Genomic DNA, 13,250 nt, shown 5'->3' with positions numbered 1-13,250 from the left:
CTTATGTTGACCTGCAAAGACCTCTGGGCGCTGAAGCATGAAACCCATGAACAGATCCCTCTGACACATCACAAAACCTTTATTAGTGTTTATCAGTGACACAGATTACAGGAACCAAAGGCAATTAAATAACATTTAACTTTGACCACAGACTCAAGAAATACAAGTCACATTTGGCAAGGCAAACTTCTCAGTACACTGGGTTACTTAGGTTATTATTACACCATGAAAGAGGAATTTCCCTTACAAGGTTCTACATATTCAGGATATTATTATTAATTATTATTATTGTGTCTTTCAAACAGCTCCTTTGGCAAGAATTCCCATTTTTTAAGTTTTTATTATATAAAAATATAACCAATTTTCATTATGTACAAACATTACATTACACAATGTACAGGTTAAAAACACTACAAAAAATGGCAGGCCATGGGTGAACCGAAAGCAAAAAAACCCCAATGTAGAAAACATGAAAAAAAATTAAATACTGCACATTTCATAAAAATTACATTAACTACAAACAAATATTTTTGTTTGCAAATATCAAACAGTACTGATGTGATTGGAAATCTTTCCCAACGACTTCATTTTTAAGGCACATCTTGCATATTTACACGTACGACACCGGATCTGGTCAATAACTTAAAGGCTCTCGGGAGTGACCTACTCGTGTGTGCGTAGGGACGTGTGTGCTCGGGCAGGGACCGTGTTGGGCTACACCTTCTCAGCTGTCTCAGTCTGGGGGCCCAGGTATCTAGTTGAGGGGGCTGGGTAGAGGGGCACCCCGATCTCCTGGAGGTCAGGGAGCCGTGCGGGACGTGGCGGGGAGAGGAGCGTGATCGTCCGGTCAAAGTCCCTGTGCAGCACTTTCTCGTAGACGCTCTGAAGCCCCACTGTTTTGGGCAGCTGGGCTTGATAAAAGTTGTCCCTGCGAAGGGGATCCCTGGGCAACGATGTGCTCTTGCAGAAGGTGGAGAGGGGTGCCGAAGGATGGGGAGAAGGATGAGGGTTGGCTCGGCCGCAGGAGGGGCTCCAGCAGCGGTCTGAGTGGCCCAGGATCTTGCACTCGGCTGTGCATGCCCACAGACCTAAAGAGAGACAGAGAAGGGAGGGGAGAAACCTGTCATTACTGCAGGAATAAATCCACATCATTCGTAATCCTCAGAGTTATCAGTCATGGGATGGATGATTCAATGCATCGACAGTTGGAGTCAGGAGGTGATGCTCTATGGCACGGTGGAAAAAACATGCTTGGGAAGGTTATGTTGTTTTGCTAGGGACAGTCCTCACAATCCTAACTTTAAGGGAAGCTTTTTGGGAGGAAAAAAACTAATCCCACAGCACTTCCAGCATCTGCTAATTTGTGCTGGGTGCTCAGTGCAGAAAGGATACAGCGTCTAGCAGCCTGCGGCGGAGACACCGGCAGCTTGAGTCACACAGCATCAAGTTTCCCCCTCCGGCTGCCCTGCCTAATCACTGTGCCCCAAGTATGGGTCCCTCTGTCCACCTTCCTGTCCACCCGTCCATCTGTCTGAAGGGGCCAGCTGGGAGCAGGGGCTGAGCCCTTACCGTTCTGCATGTGCGTGATGAGATCTTTCTTCAGAGCATCTCCGCTGATATCCGAGTCACTGTCATTAAAATCGCTGTCGCCTTTGCCGCTGTCTTTGCCACTGAACTTCTCTGCCTCTCGGCCAGAGATGGTGTTGAACGAGTGCCCCTTCCAAATGGCCACGGGGGGAGCAGGCTCCTTGCTGTAGCTTGGAGCAGCAGCAATACCCTGCTGGGGTGGGGAGATGAAAGGAGACGTGAGAGAGAGAAGTGGTGGAGTACAAATCAACATCAGAATTGCATCTCTCCGATTCACATGCCCCAAAGATGCCTCCCCACCCTCTGGCCCCCTTCTCACGGTGAGACCTTACCTCCCCACTTGGTCCTCTCAGCTTCTTCTGACCCTCGTAGAGGCAAGTGCTGTCAATGCCACTCTCAGCAGTGGAAATCTCTTCAGCAGCTGGAGAAGGGTCGGGGCTGGTGAAAGAGGTTTTGCTTGGAAAGGTTCGTACCTCAAACACATTGCCCCTCTGGCTGCCCTCCTCTTGCCGGCCCTTCTCCAGGTGGGAGATGTCTATCTGGTCTTTCAAGGAAGCGTTGTTTTTGATCTCGTTCCCTTTCTTGCGCCTGTTGCAGGTGGTGGCGATGGTGATTATGGCCACCAGGAGGAGGGTGCAGCTGCCTGCCAGGACGATGATCACGATCAGAGGGACGTCCCACTGCAAAGCCTTTCCTTCCCAGGAGCTGGGCTTGGCTAGCTCCTGGATACTGGAAGGAGCAGTGGCGGTCACCAGGAAGTTTACTGTGGCGGTTGTGGCCAGTGGGGGTCTGCCGTTGTCTGTCACAGTGAGGATGACCTTGAACAGCTGTCCCAACTCTTCAGAGACGTCACCCCTCAGCACAATGTCCCCAGTACTTGGGTTGATGGTGAAAAGGTCCTGTTGAGGCTCCTCCAGGAAGGCAAAGGTGAGCTCGGCATTGGCCCCATCATCTGCATCTCGAGCTTTGATCTGGGCCACCAGAGAGTCACGGGAGGTCTTGCTGGACACACCAATTTCCACTGTCCCATTGGTGAGCACTGGGTGGATGATGACAGGAGGATTGTCGTTCTGGTCCACCATCCTCACTTTGACAAGGGTGCTGCTAGAGAGCTGTGGAGACCCACCATCAGTGGCCTGGATCCTCAGGTCCAACTGCTTGAGGATCTCATAGTTGAATGTCCTGAGAGCATAGATGGCCCCGGTGGCAGGGTCCACTGAGACGTAGGTGGAGATGGGGGCCCCCATGACCTGTGTCTCCAGAAGCCGGTAGGTGACCTTACCATTGTGGCCAAGATCAGGGTCACGGGCCACCACAGTGGTGATGTAGGCGCCTGGGGGATTGTTCTCTGGCACGGCCACCTCGTAGAGAGGCTTGGCAAAGAGTGGCGCATTGTCATTCTCATCGCTCACCCGCACCGTGTACTGGCGGACGGTCTTGAAGGGTGGTGAGCCCAGGTCCTCAGCCACCACAGTGAGGTTGTATTCAGGGATGCGTTCACGGTCCAGTGCGGCTGTGGTGACGATCATGTAGCTGTCCTCGTAGGCACGCTGCAGGGCAAAGTGGTCGTGGCCTCGGAGACTGCAGCGCACCTGCCCATTGGCACCCGAGTCACGGTCCGAGGCGCTGACAAGGGCCACGAAGCTCTCGCTGGCCGCTGCCTCGCTGACGTAGGCCACGCCAGCGGCACTGGCAGCACCGCGGAGGGCGCTGATGCTGATGCGCGGTGCGTTGTCATTGACATCAGTGAGGCGCACAATGACGGTGCAGGTGGCGGTGCGGGGGCTGGCGCCGCGGTCCTGGGCACGCACATCCAGCTCATAGGTGCGGGTGCGCTCATAGTCCACGGCGGCCTCCAGCGTGAGGCGACCCGAGCGTGGGTCAAGGCGGAAGAGTCGTCGTGCCTCGGGGGGCACCTGGCTGCCAAAGGCATAGACCACCTCACCATTGGGGCCCTCGTCAGGGTCAGCAGCATCCAGGTCAAGCAGCAGGGAGCCAGGTGGCGCATCCTCGGGCAGTTCCACCGTGACCGAGCCCTGGGCAAAGGCAGGGCTGTTGTCGTTGGCATCGAGGACACGGACATGCACAGTGGCTGTGCCCGAGCGTGCTGGACTGCCACCATCCTTGGCCACCAGCTCCAGTGTGTAGGAGGGCTGGCGCTCGCGGTCCAGCTCCTGGAGCAGCACCAGGTCAGCACAGCGTGCTCCATCTGCCCGTGTCTGTGCCTCCACACCAAAGTGGCTGTTGAGTGAGACCTGGAAGCTCTGGATGGAGTTGGAGCCCACATCCTCATCTACAGCCACCTCCAGCGGGAGGCGGGTGCCAGGTGCAGCGCTCTCTGACACCTCCAGCGTCATCTGGGCACGGGGGAAGCGGGGTGCGTTGTCATTGATGTCACGCACCTCGAGCTCCACGTGCACCAGGCGGTAGCGCTCCCGCCAGCAGCTCACCACGTCGAAGGCCAGGACGCACTGGGGGGCTTGCCCGCACAGCCGCTCCCGGTCCAGCCCCCCTTCACCGATGCTCAGCTGCCCGTCCTCCTCCCGCACCCGCACCAGCGAGCTGTTGCTGAACTGCCGCATCAAGCGGAAGCTCATCTCCCCCGGCGCCTTCACCGGCATCTCGTCGGCCAATGTACCGATCACCGTGCCCGGCGCGCCCTCCTCGTCGGTGCGGTACCTCACCGTCTTGCAGTGGGACAGGGCCAGCAGGCAGGCGACGGCCAGCAGCCGCAGGAGGCTCATGGCACTTGCGCGGGGCTCAGCCCGACGGTGCGGTCCGGGGTGGTGATGCGCGGTACCCGCGGGGTGATGCGCGACACCTCGGGTGCACCTCCACACACCCTCCACCGCCGTCTGCGCCCCTCCGCGCCGCCGCACGGTCTTTCATAGAAGGCGGTATGCAAATGAGCAGGCGGCGGAGCCAATGGGAGGCGGCGGGGTGCGGGCGGCTCCCCCCCCCCCCGCCCCCCGGCGGTCCCCGAACCGGGGCGGCTCCGGCAGCCGGCGGGAGCGGGGCGCGGGGCGCTCGCCTTTGTTTTCTTTAACTCTCCGGGGTTTGGGTTTTTTCCTTTTTTCCCGGCTTCATCCCCCTTTTTCCCTTTATTTATTTCTTTTTTTCCCTCTTTCCTCGCCCTCCCGTGTTTTTTTTCTCTCCGGAGGCGCGGCAACGGAGCTGGCGCGGGGAGCGCGGAGTAAAAAATGCGCAGCGGGGTTTGTTAATTATGCCACAGGTCGGACAAGTGCCGTGTCGTGGCATGTCGTGACGTGGCATGTCGTGCCGTGGCGTCCCGCGCGGGCGCGAGTGGGTGCGCGGGCGCGGAGCGGCGGCGGGCGCGGATTAGCGGGCTGCGGCGCGAGATGGGGGGGTGTGGGTGGTGGCATTCAGCTGCGCGCCCGGAGTGGTGTGTTACTCGCGTGAGAGCCTGTGATCAGCGCCGTAAGTCGCCTTTCAGGAAGTGTCCCCGCATGCTTTAGTATGCATGTCGCCGCCCGGGTTTCTTAAGCCTGGGGCACTAGCAGGCGAGGAAAAAAAAAAGAGAGAAAGAAAAAAAAAAAAGTTCCAAATAGGATTTAGCATAAGCTTGAGGAGATTTGGAAAGGTTTCAAAGATCAGGCTGTATCAAAGGCTTATGAAGCCCTCGTTAGCTGTAGAAATATAATAGCAAGGCAGGCTATCCCATTCGAGGAACCAATGTCTGTATTATTTCACTATGACAGGCCAAAGGGAGAGAAAGTTGAACAGTTTCCACAGAGGAGTTGGACTAAGTTGAATATAATGAACAAACGCCACATGTATCCATTATGTCCCTCTATTCATTCCCAATCACTGCCATAACTCTTTGACTAAACGATGATGAGCGCTGAATTACACACAATGCCCTGCTCATATTAAAATACATTTAAGACCTATCCCTCCTGGTGCCCTGTTACGCCTATTCACAGGATTTTCTTTTTGTCCTAATAGGGCCTCTCTGGGAAGCAACACCAGTCTCGTTCCAGAAGAACAAAATAACAGCATGAGGCTGAAACCTGGCACGAACCGGGGGGAACGAAACCATCTGCCCTGCAAGGCACCGAGGCCCGGCGCGAAGCCCAGCGCAGCCTCCCGGCCCCGCGGTGCCTGAGCGGCCGTGGGGAGGGCGGCCCCAGCCCAGGCCCGCAGGGAGGGGACCCGACGGGGAGGGAAGCCAGGGGTCCTGAAGGGCATCCGGCTCTCCGGGAAACTGCATGCCCTTCAGTCCCTCCTTCCCTCTTATTTCTCCTTTCCCTTCTTCTCTCCTCCCTTCCCTTCCCTTTCCTTCTTCCTTCCCTCCTTTCCTCTTCCTTCCCTCTTTTCCTTCCTCCTTTCCCTTCTTCCCTCTTCTCTTTCCCTCCTTCCTTCTGTTCATCTTTCCTCCTTCCTCCTCCTTGTCCTTTCATCTTTCCTTTCTTCCTTCCTCACCCTCTTTTCTTTCATCTTTCCCTCTTTCCCCTCGTTTTCTTTTCCTCCTCCCTTTCCCTCTTCCCTTGCCTCCTTTCCCTCTTCCTTTGCCTCCTTTCCTTCTTCCTTGCTTCCTTCCTTCCCTCCCTTATTCTCCTTCCCTCTTTCCATAACGCCACGAGATGCCTTTTAACGGAAGAGGGGGGACAAACAGAATGGGGGTCCACCACCCCCCACCCGCCCCGGTTTCCTTCGGAAGCCTCGGGTAGAAGTGCTCGTCTGCGCGTACGAAGGGATGAACCATCCCGAGGGCTCCGTCCCCGGCTCCGTGCGAGGCCGCCCCTCACACCAGGGGTACCCCGGGGCTGCGCGGGTCGCTGCGCGGGTCGCTGCGCGGGTCGTTGCGCGGGGCGGCACGCGAACGGGGGGCGGCGGGCTGCCCGCAGCGCCGGCTTATGGAAATGGGATTTAAATCGCGCCTCAGCGCTGACGGCGGGGACGCGGGGAGGCGCGGGGGGGGAAGGCTCTGCCGCCAACAAAAGCGCCCCAAACGCCTGGTTTCCATACGAAAAGCCTCCGCGCAGCTCCTTTCTCCCGCCCGCGGAAGCTCTGCGGATGGATGTCTGGCGGGGGCGCGGGGGGAGCAGCCGGGCCGGGCTGCATTGGGCCAGGTCGCGGTCCAGGGTCTGGGGTCCGGGGTCGGGCTGCGCGCCTGGGAACGGAGCCACCGGCCGGGAGCAGGCAGCGGGCAGCGAGGCGGCCCCTCGTGTATAACAGGATTATCTTTGCCATTTCAAGTTCCATACAGCATGTAATTTATTTTTAACTAGGATTATATCGAGCAGGGAAGGAGACCAGACCTTTCCCCCCACCCCTCCCGCCCTCCACCTCCCCCTCCCCGCAAAGGCACGGCTATTCCACGACGAGCTCTTATTCTTTATTAAAAAAAAAAAAAATTAAAAAAAAATCAATCAATCAATCGATAAACCAGGACCTACATTCACCTCCTACATACTTTGCAGGAGGAAAAGGTGCAAAGGGCTGTATTTTCAATGTGTGCTGAAGTATCCGCAGCAAGGGAATCTTGGAAATGCTTCACCTTTCCCACCCACCTAGTCCCCATCTCATGCACTTTTGATCCAAACTCATTCTTAAGAAGGTCCCAGTGGGGTCTTGCTCCTCTTGCCTTTTTTTTTTTAAGGGTAAAAAGCACTTTCTGTCTGCCCGGGTTACTCTTTTTCCACAGTCGTGATTTTCAGTTAAAAAAAAGAGATACGTATCAGTCGCTCCACTGGAGCAAATCCTTCTCCCCGATAGTTTGGATAAAGTCCATTACAGAAATGTTCTCAAAGGCTAGTGAAGAATCTCATTTTAGAGCTCAAAAATAAACATACGGATCAGCTGCATCAAAAGCACTTCTTTGAAATATTGTGGTTAAACAGCCCAGATTGGTTGATTGCTCCATGCAGGGACATATGTTCTTGCAAACTGTGCGTATTGTTACTAATGGGGATTCTCACACCGCAGCCTTTCCTTTGAATCTCAGGCACTGGTGGTTTCTCTGGAGCTGTTGCAAGGTTATTTTAATAATTTACCAGCTCTCTTGCACTTAGTGTTGTTGCAGAGACTCAGAGCCTGTTAAGAAGGAGGTGTTTCGTGGTGTCCGGAGGTCTAATCTCTGCTGCCAGGCTCCTTCCTGTACCTCTTAGACACAGAAACCAAAGCTGCTCGAAGAAAGTGGGCATCAGGCAAAGGAAAAAGCAAGAGTCCTCCACCAACCTCTGTGAATTCAGATCCCTGTGTAGTGTGTTTCTCCCAAGGCACTCCTGGACCACCAGCCTGATGCTAACAGCAGCTAAGTCGGCGATGGCTAGCAAATCACTCCAGATTCCCTTTTTTTAGCTTTAAATTTACTTTTTTTCCCCTCCAATTCTGGTCCAATTCTGGTCCACCTCTTAGAAATAAAGTTTGTAGGTGCTTTTTCTCTCTCCCAAGACAGTGATTGCCTTGCACAGAGTAACAAAACTGGGATCTTCCCATCCTCTTTCTTCACTCCTCCCAGCTAAGCACAGGCACTTAACAGCTCTGACCCTTTTCACCATCACCTATAGCACAGTAAGCTGGCATATGTCCCATGGTATTGGTGTCCCTGGTGCCATGGGGTAAGACCTTCCTCCTCTCAGCAGGTGCCTGGGATTCTCTCCAGTGATGGCTGTTAATGGAGATAAGCTAGGAAGTATTACATTTTGGGCATGCAAGAGAAGGTAAGACTCCCATAGAGATCCAGCCCTGTACCTCAGGACCACACATACTTTGAGGGAGGATGTGCAGCTTAGCCTGCACACAAGGCAGTGGAAGCAAGCCAGGCTTTAAAAAGAGGTTGCTGTGTTATATGTGCTTTGCATTTCCCAGGAACTCATAAGGGCACCAAGCCCTGGCTATTGAATGTCTCCTTCTCTCCTTGGCCCTGGTTCCTCTTGGCACATCATTGCATATCCTTGAGGCATTGGGGTGTGATCTCCTTGTAACACAAGCCCTTGGGTGGTATGACTTTACCAGGGCTTTGCTGAGCCTGGCAGGAGAAACAAGGATGTTTGGGCATGGTCTCCAGCTGTTTTCCCTCACCCACATACCCAAAGGGCTCGGCTGACTTCTCTCCCGCTATGAAGTTGGGATGCAATGTGACCCCCCACCCCTTGTCTCCAAGCCTGCAGAGGGCTGGCACGACCTCTCTCCCTGGAAACCCATCTCCACGCTCAGCCCCTGCCTCTTTCTTCTTGGGCATCCTGGTGGGCTCGGCTGCCTTGGAGTGATCTACAAAAACAAAGGAATTCCTCCTGCTTCATGGCCTAAACAATCCTCCCTGTTTAATCATTTCTGCCGCAAGTAAGGAAGTGTGGGTTAACCTGTCAAGCTCCACAAGCCTTGGCTGACCAAAAATCCTAGAAAACAAAAGAGTGGAACGAAGCGGCAAAGGGTTTTGTTGCTCTATGACTGTTTGTGTTGCAGGGTAGCAAGCGGCATTGTGTTTCTGTCTCCGGCCATGCAGGCTATAGAAGACAGGGGCTGTGATCCTTCCTGCGAGCTGCGGGTTGGTACCAGAGTTATAAATCATCTTGATCATTTGTTTGTTTTATTTCCTTCAAACCCTTCCTTGCCTCTATCTCTCCTCTGTGAAATGTGAGTTAGAAGAAAGAGTTTGTTTTGTAGAAGAAAGGGATTGTATGCCCTTACCCCCCACCCGGCGAGCAGTTTTGATTCCACAGGGAATTTATTTTTTAATTGGATTAATTTCTAGCCTCTCCCAGAGTAGCAGCTGGGGTCTTTGATTCAAGAGGTTAAAACAAAGGGATGTGAAACAAAAGACCAGTTCTTCACATTCCCCACACAGCGTGGGCCTCGTGCGTGCTGCCCAGAGGTATCCCTGGAGCAGCGCATTCCTAAAGGTCCCCTCGTGTGGCCTTCAGCCAGGGTGTCCTGCAGGCTTTTTGGGGTGCTCCTTGCTCTGTCCTGCTTGCGAGGTGGCTAGATGTGAGATTTTCCCCCCTATCCTACAACCCAGCTCGTGGTCCTGCATAACCTTACCCCTTGGTGCAAAGACGCAGAGTCCACGCTGGTGCTTCTTTTGTCACTCTCCTCTTCTGCCCTTCTTTTTCCAGCTCTCTTTACCATCTACCTTTTCCACACCAGAAGAGATAGATGAGGCTTTTCAGCCATTAAACCACAAGGCAGGTGCCCGGGTTCAGTTCTCAGCTCTCTCATCTGCAGCAAGCTAATGAGGCTCAGCCCCACCAAGGTCTGGGGTATTTAGGTACTCAACTGCCATTCAATGTCATGGGAGCTGGACATATTTTAGCCTGGATGAGGGCTTGGGGCTCTCTCAGACTCAGCGCCTCACATCCACAGAGCACTTCTGTACCTCAAAGCAGTGCTGTGAAAACAAATGCACCGCAGACTGTGGGTGTGTCAGACAGATAACAGGCCAGCTCCTGCTGTTTGCCCACCATCAGGACCATTAGTAGATCAGAGGTGCCCTTAGAAGGAGCAACATTTGTTATACAGCTCCTCTCTCGCTATTTTGCCTCAGTGCCTTTGGTTTTAGGGAGTGCATGTAACATAGCAGTCGTTCACACCAGGTTTCAATGTAGACTTTTAAAATAAATGCTTACCCTCTCCATAGCTTGGGATCTGTTCAGATCCCAGGAGGTTAAAGAGGGGAGCTGCACAGCTTCTCTCCCTGGCTGTTGTGAATTGGTGCTCCCCCTGCTGCCATACACCTGACTGGGATGTCTTTGATACCACTTTGAAGGTGTCCGGGCTAGTATATTTGGCTTTCCTCCAGCAGCTCCTTGTTTCCTCCTGGGCCTCATTCACACTCTCCTCCTTGAAGGACTGTTTGGGATTTTAGACTCTTAAAAATGATGAATGGGCAGAAGAAATCCACCTCTCATCTACCAGGAAGATCTACAGTCCTCTGTGAATACTTAGGTGTGGTGGTTGTGCTGGGCTCCACTGATTTCTCTGAGAGGCAGCTCCCTCACTATTTGATGTGCAAATCACTTTCTGAATGTCCTTCTGCTGCCCTCGGACACCCAGTGTCACCCACCCAGTGCCACTCACCCAGTGCCCCACTAAACAAGCATATCAATGTCACTCCTTGGGGTCTGCTTCCATCCTACCATTTAAGTCCTTCCCAGTAAGATCATATCCTTACATAAGCACAACGATAGTTATATATGTGCCAATATATCGTTGCTAGGCCAATAAAAATATCCTCCCCATTTCTCCCTATCTCTGTATTTTCAGTCTTACCCTGCACATGCGATTTCTTGTCTCCCTGGCTGATACATCCATGGGACAGGAGGAGACACTGGGAAGTGATCCATGTTGAGATCTTGGAAATGGAAAAGTTGCGTTAGCATGATGCCATGCTCGAGCTAATTAGTCCAGTGTCGCAGTGAGGTTAATGAGTGCCAGGCTGGGGGGGTCTTTGCAGGTTTGTGCCTGGTACTGCTCTTGGTTGTTTTGTGGAGGATTACAGTGAGGGGCAGCATGAGGGAAAAATGTGACAGTCAGGGACTGAGCCTTGTGCCTTGAGTCCCTTCCTCCATCTCCCCTCCATCTTGCCTCTCCTTCTCCCCCCACTTCCCCCCTTTGCTCTCCATCTTAATCGTGCCTCAGCTTGCAAAGTCAGAGCCCTCCAGCTGTGAAGGACTAAGTCTCTTCTTCTCCCTACCTCCTGAGTGGCAGCATGCAGCGAGCAAGAGTGTGCCTGGTGTCACTTCTGTTGAAGAGGCTGTGAGAGCCGGGGAAGAGCCCAGGCGCGGGCGGCTGCTGTGCTTGGCCGCCTGCCAGGGCCGGAACGCTATTCAGTCCCGGGAAGCAGGCGAGCATCCTCCCTCAGCCAGCCGTCTGCAGGGGCTGGGAGTCTGCCCAGTCCCAGGTTTTATTTCGGCATGGCGAGGAGCCTCCCAAGACTGAAGGCAGAGGTGGGGAGTGGTGGTGAATTCGATGAGGCTGCTCTCCTTCATCCTGAGTTTGGGATCATGTCCCTTTTCTATCTGCAGGTGGGGCTCAGAGTTAAACCTCCCTCTCTGTTTCCACCTTTACCATGCTGTGTTTCTTATAAGGACTGATTTTAGCTTTGATAGCTGTCAGCGTGTCGCTGCCTGACATGCAGCCGGCTGTGGGCAGAGCAAGGCAGGGAAATGGCACACAACAGTAAAGGAAAATGGAGAGCAAACACACCCTGTTACAAGAAATTTGGAAAGGCGTTAGATATTCACACAGAGTCAATGGGAAGTAAACTTCTTGGAAGCTTGGGGACTAGTGGAACCCTGGTTCTTAAATCTTTTAGGTGCTCTTTAGCATTTCACCCAGGATTTTTGCTTCAAGGTTTTCTACTGCCACATTTTGCTGCATTTCAGAAGTTTGGGGTCTTGCTCAGCATTAGATCATTACGAGGCCATGGGAAGACTTTTCTTTTCAATTTTTTTTTGTCCAAACCTACCATTCTTTAACCTCTGCAGGACTTTGACCTCTAGAGCTCCAAAATGTTCCTGCACTCACTGCCTGTCTTTCATGCAGAGCATTTACTCATTCTCCACGTACACTTTGCTGAAGGGCTCTAGCTGAGGAGGTGCAATGATGGCTCTGGGCAACGTGACCTGGGACTGGAGCTGGTGGTAGAGTGGAGAGGAGCGGAGCAATTTCCTGAGGCTGAAGGATGTTATCTGCACTGCAGCCCGGAGTGTCATGTCTGCCTGGCTTTAGGAGATAGCCAGTCAGTCCTCAAATGTCACCTGTCCCTCCTGCACCTGTAAATGTGCACTACAGCAGGATGAGGAGGTGACTTGGAAATCACTGCAGTCTCTACGGCGACATCTATAATGCTGAATAAAATGCTCCATCCTCTGGCTTTGATTATTTTACTTCTGCAGACTTTGCCTATGATGAGACAGTCCTTTTCCAGTTTGGGGGGAATTACCTGTTTGCCTTTTCAAATTTAACCTTTTGGTGTATTCACTTATTTAATTCACTTTAAAAAAGCAGCACAGTTTTATACTCCAGCCAGTGTCTGTGTGTTTTGCATCTGTAAATACAGATACCAGCACATGGTTCACACATGATCCCCAGGAAAAAAAAATCATCTGGCTCCAAAGCCTGCAGAATTCTATTCTGAAAAGTTAAATAAATTGTTGTTGCTTTTAAAATGCTGTAATAAATGTGTGGAATGATTTAGCAAAAAAGCTTGAGGCTTATAGAATAGGTGCTAAAGAAATGCATAAAATTAGACCAAAAAAGAGGCATAAAATCTATGTTATCCGCAAAAATAAGGGCTTAAGGCTCAAGCAACTTTATTGTTTGTTGTGGTACTAAACATCAGATATGTGTTTCTGCCTAAAAGAATTTGCATCTCTGCAGTGAGAAGATCTGAAAGCTTTATTCTATGGGAAAGGGTGAGAGGTAGGAAATGATGCAGTCAGGCACAGTTTGTAAGCGAAGGGTCACAGATGGGTGAAGCCTCGCAGAAGTTAAAACCAGCAAATAAGCATCCTGAACACTTAGAACTGCAGAGGTTTAAGTTTACCTCAGCAGCATTATGTTTGTATATGTATATGCTATATATTATAATGAATATGATAGTTATAGAAGATAATTTATAATATATGTGTATTATATGTGAGTGCGTCCTCAATAGGCTAAAACAATGCCATGAGAGTCTAAAATGTGAAATCTAA

General features: G+C 52.4%; 2 protein-coding genes across 2 annotated transcripts in view; one reads left to right on the top strand and one right to left on the bottom strand.

Annotated features, from left to right (window-relative positions):
* Nucleotides 1–714: 714 nt before the first annotated feature.
* On the bottom strand, nt 715–4,331 carry PCDH8 (protocadherin 8; the record flags this gene model as incomplete). The annotated part of the gene is made up of 3 exons (XM_080363652.1): nt 715–1,088; nt 1,570–1,780; nt 1,920–4,331. The coding sequence occupies 3 exons, from the start codon at nt 4,329–4,331 to the stop codon at nt 715–717; spliced, it is 2,997 nt and encodes a 998-aa protein (XP_080219778.1).
* A 3,886-nt stretch (nt 4,332–8,217) lies between these two features.
* The window catches only part of OLFM4 (olfactomedin 4), a gene marked incomplete at both ends in the record, with an annotated part of 114,563 nt that continues 109,530 nt past the window's right edge, over nt 8,218–13,250 (top strand). The window contains 2 exons of the mRNA XM_080364034.1: nt 8,218–8,273; nt 9,019–9,100. Coding sequence (XP_080220160.1) covers nt 8,218–8,273; nt 9,019–9,100 — 138 coding nt within the window. The remainder of the gene's footprint in view (nt 8,274–9,018; nt 9,101–13,250) is intronic.

The sequence above is a fragment of the Nesoenas mayeri genome (genome assembly GCF_963082525.1).
Source record: "Nesoenas mayeri genome assembly, chromosome: 1".
In the NCBI taxonomy this organism is placed as follows: Eukaryota; Metazoa; Chordata; class Aves; order Columbiformes; family Columbidae; genus Nesoenas; species Nesoenas mayeri.
Note: the sequence above shows the minus strand (reverse complement) of the source record. Positions and strands in the feature narration are given on the sequence as shown.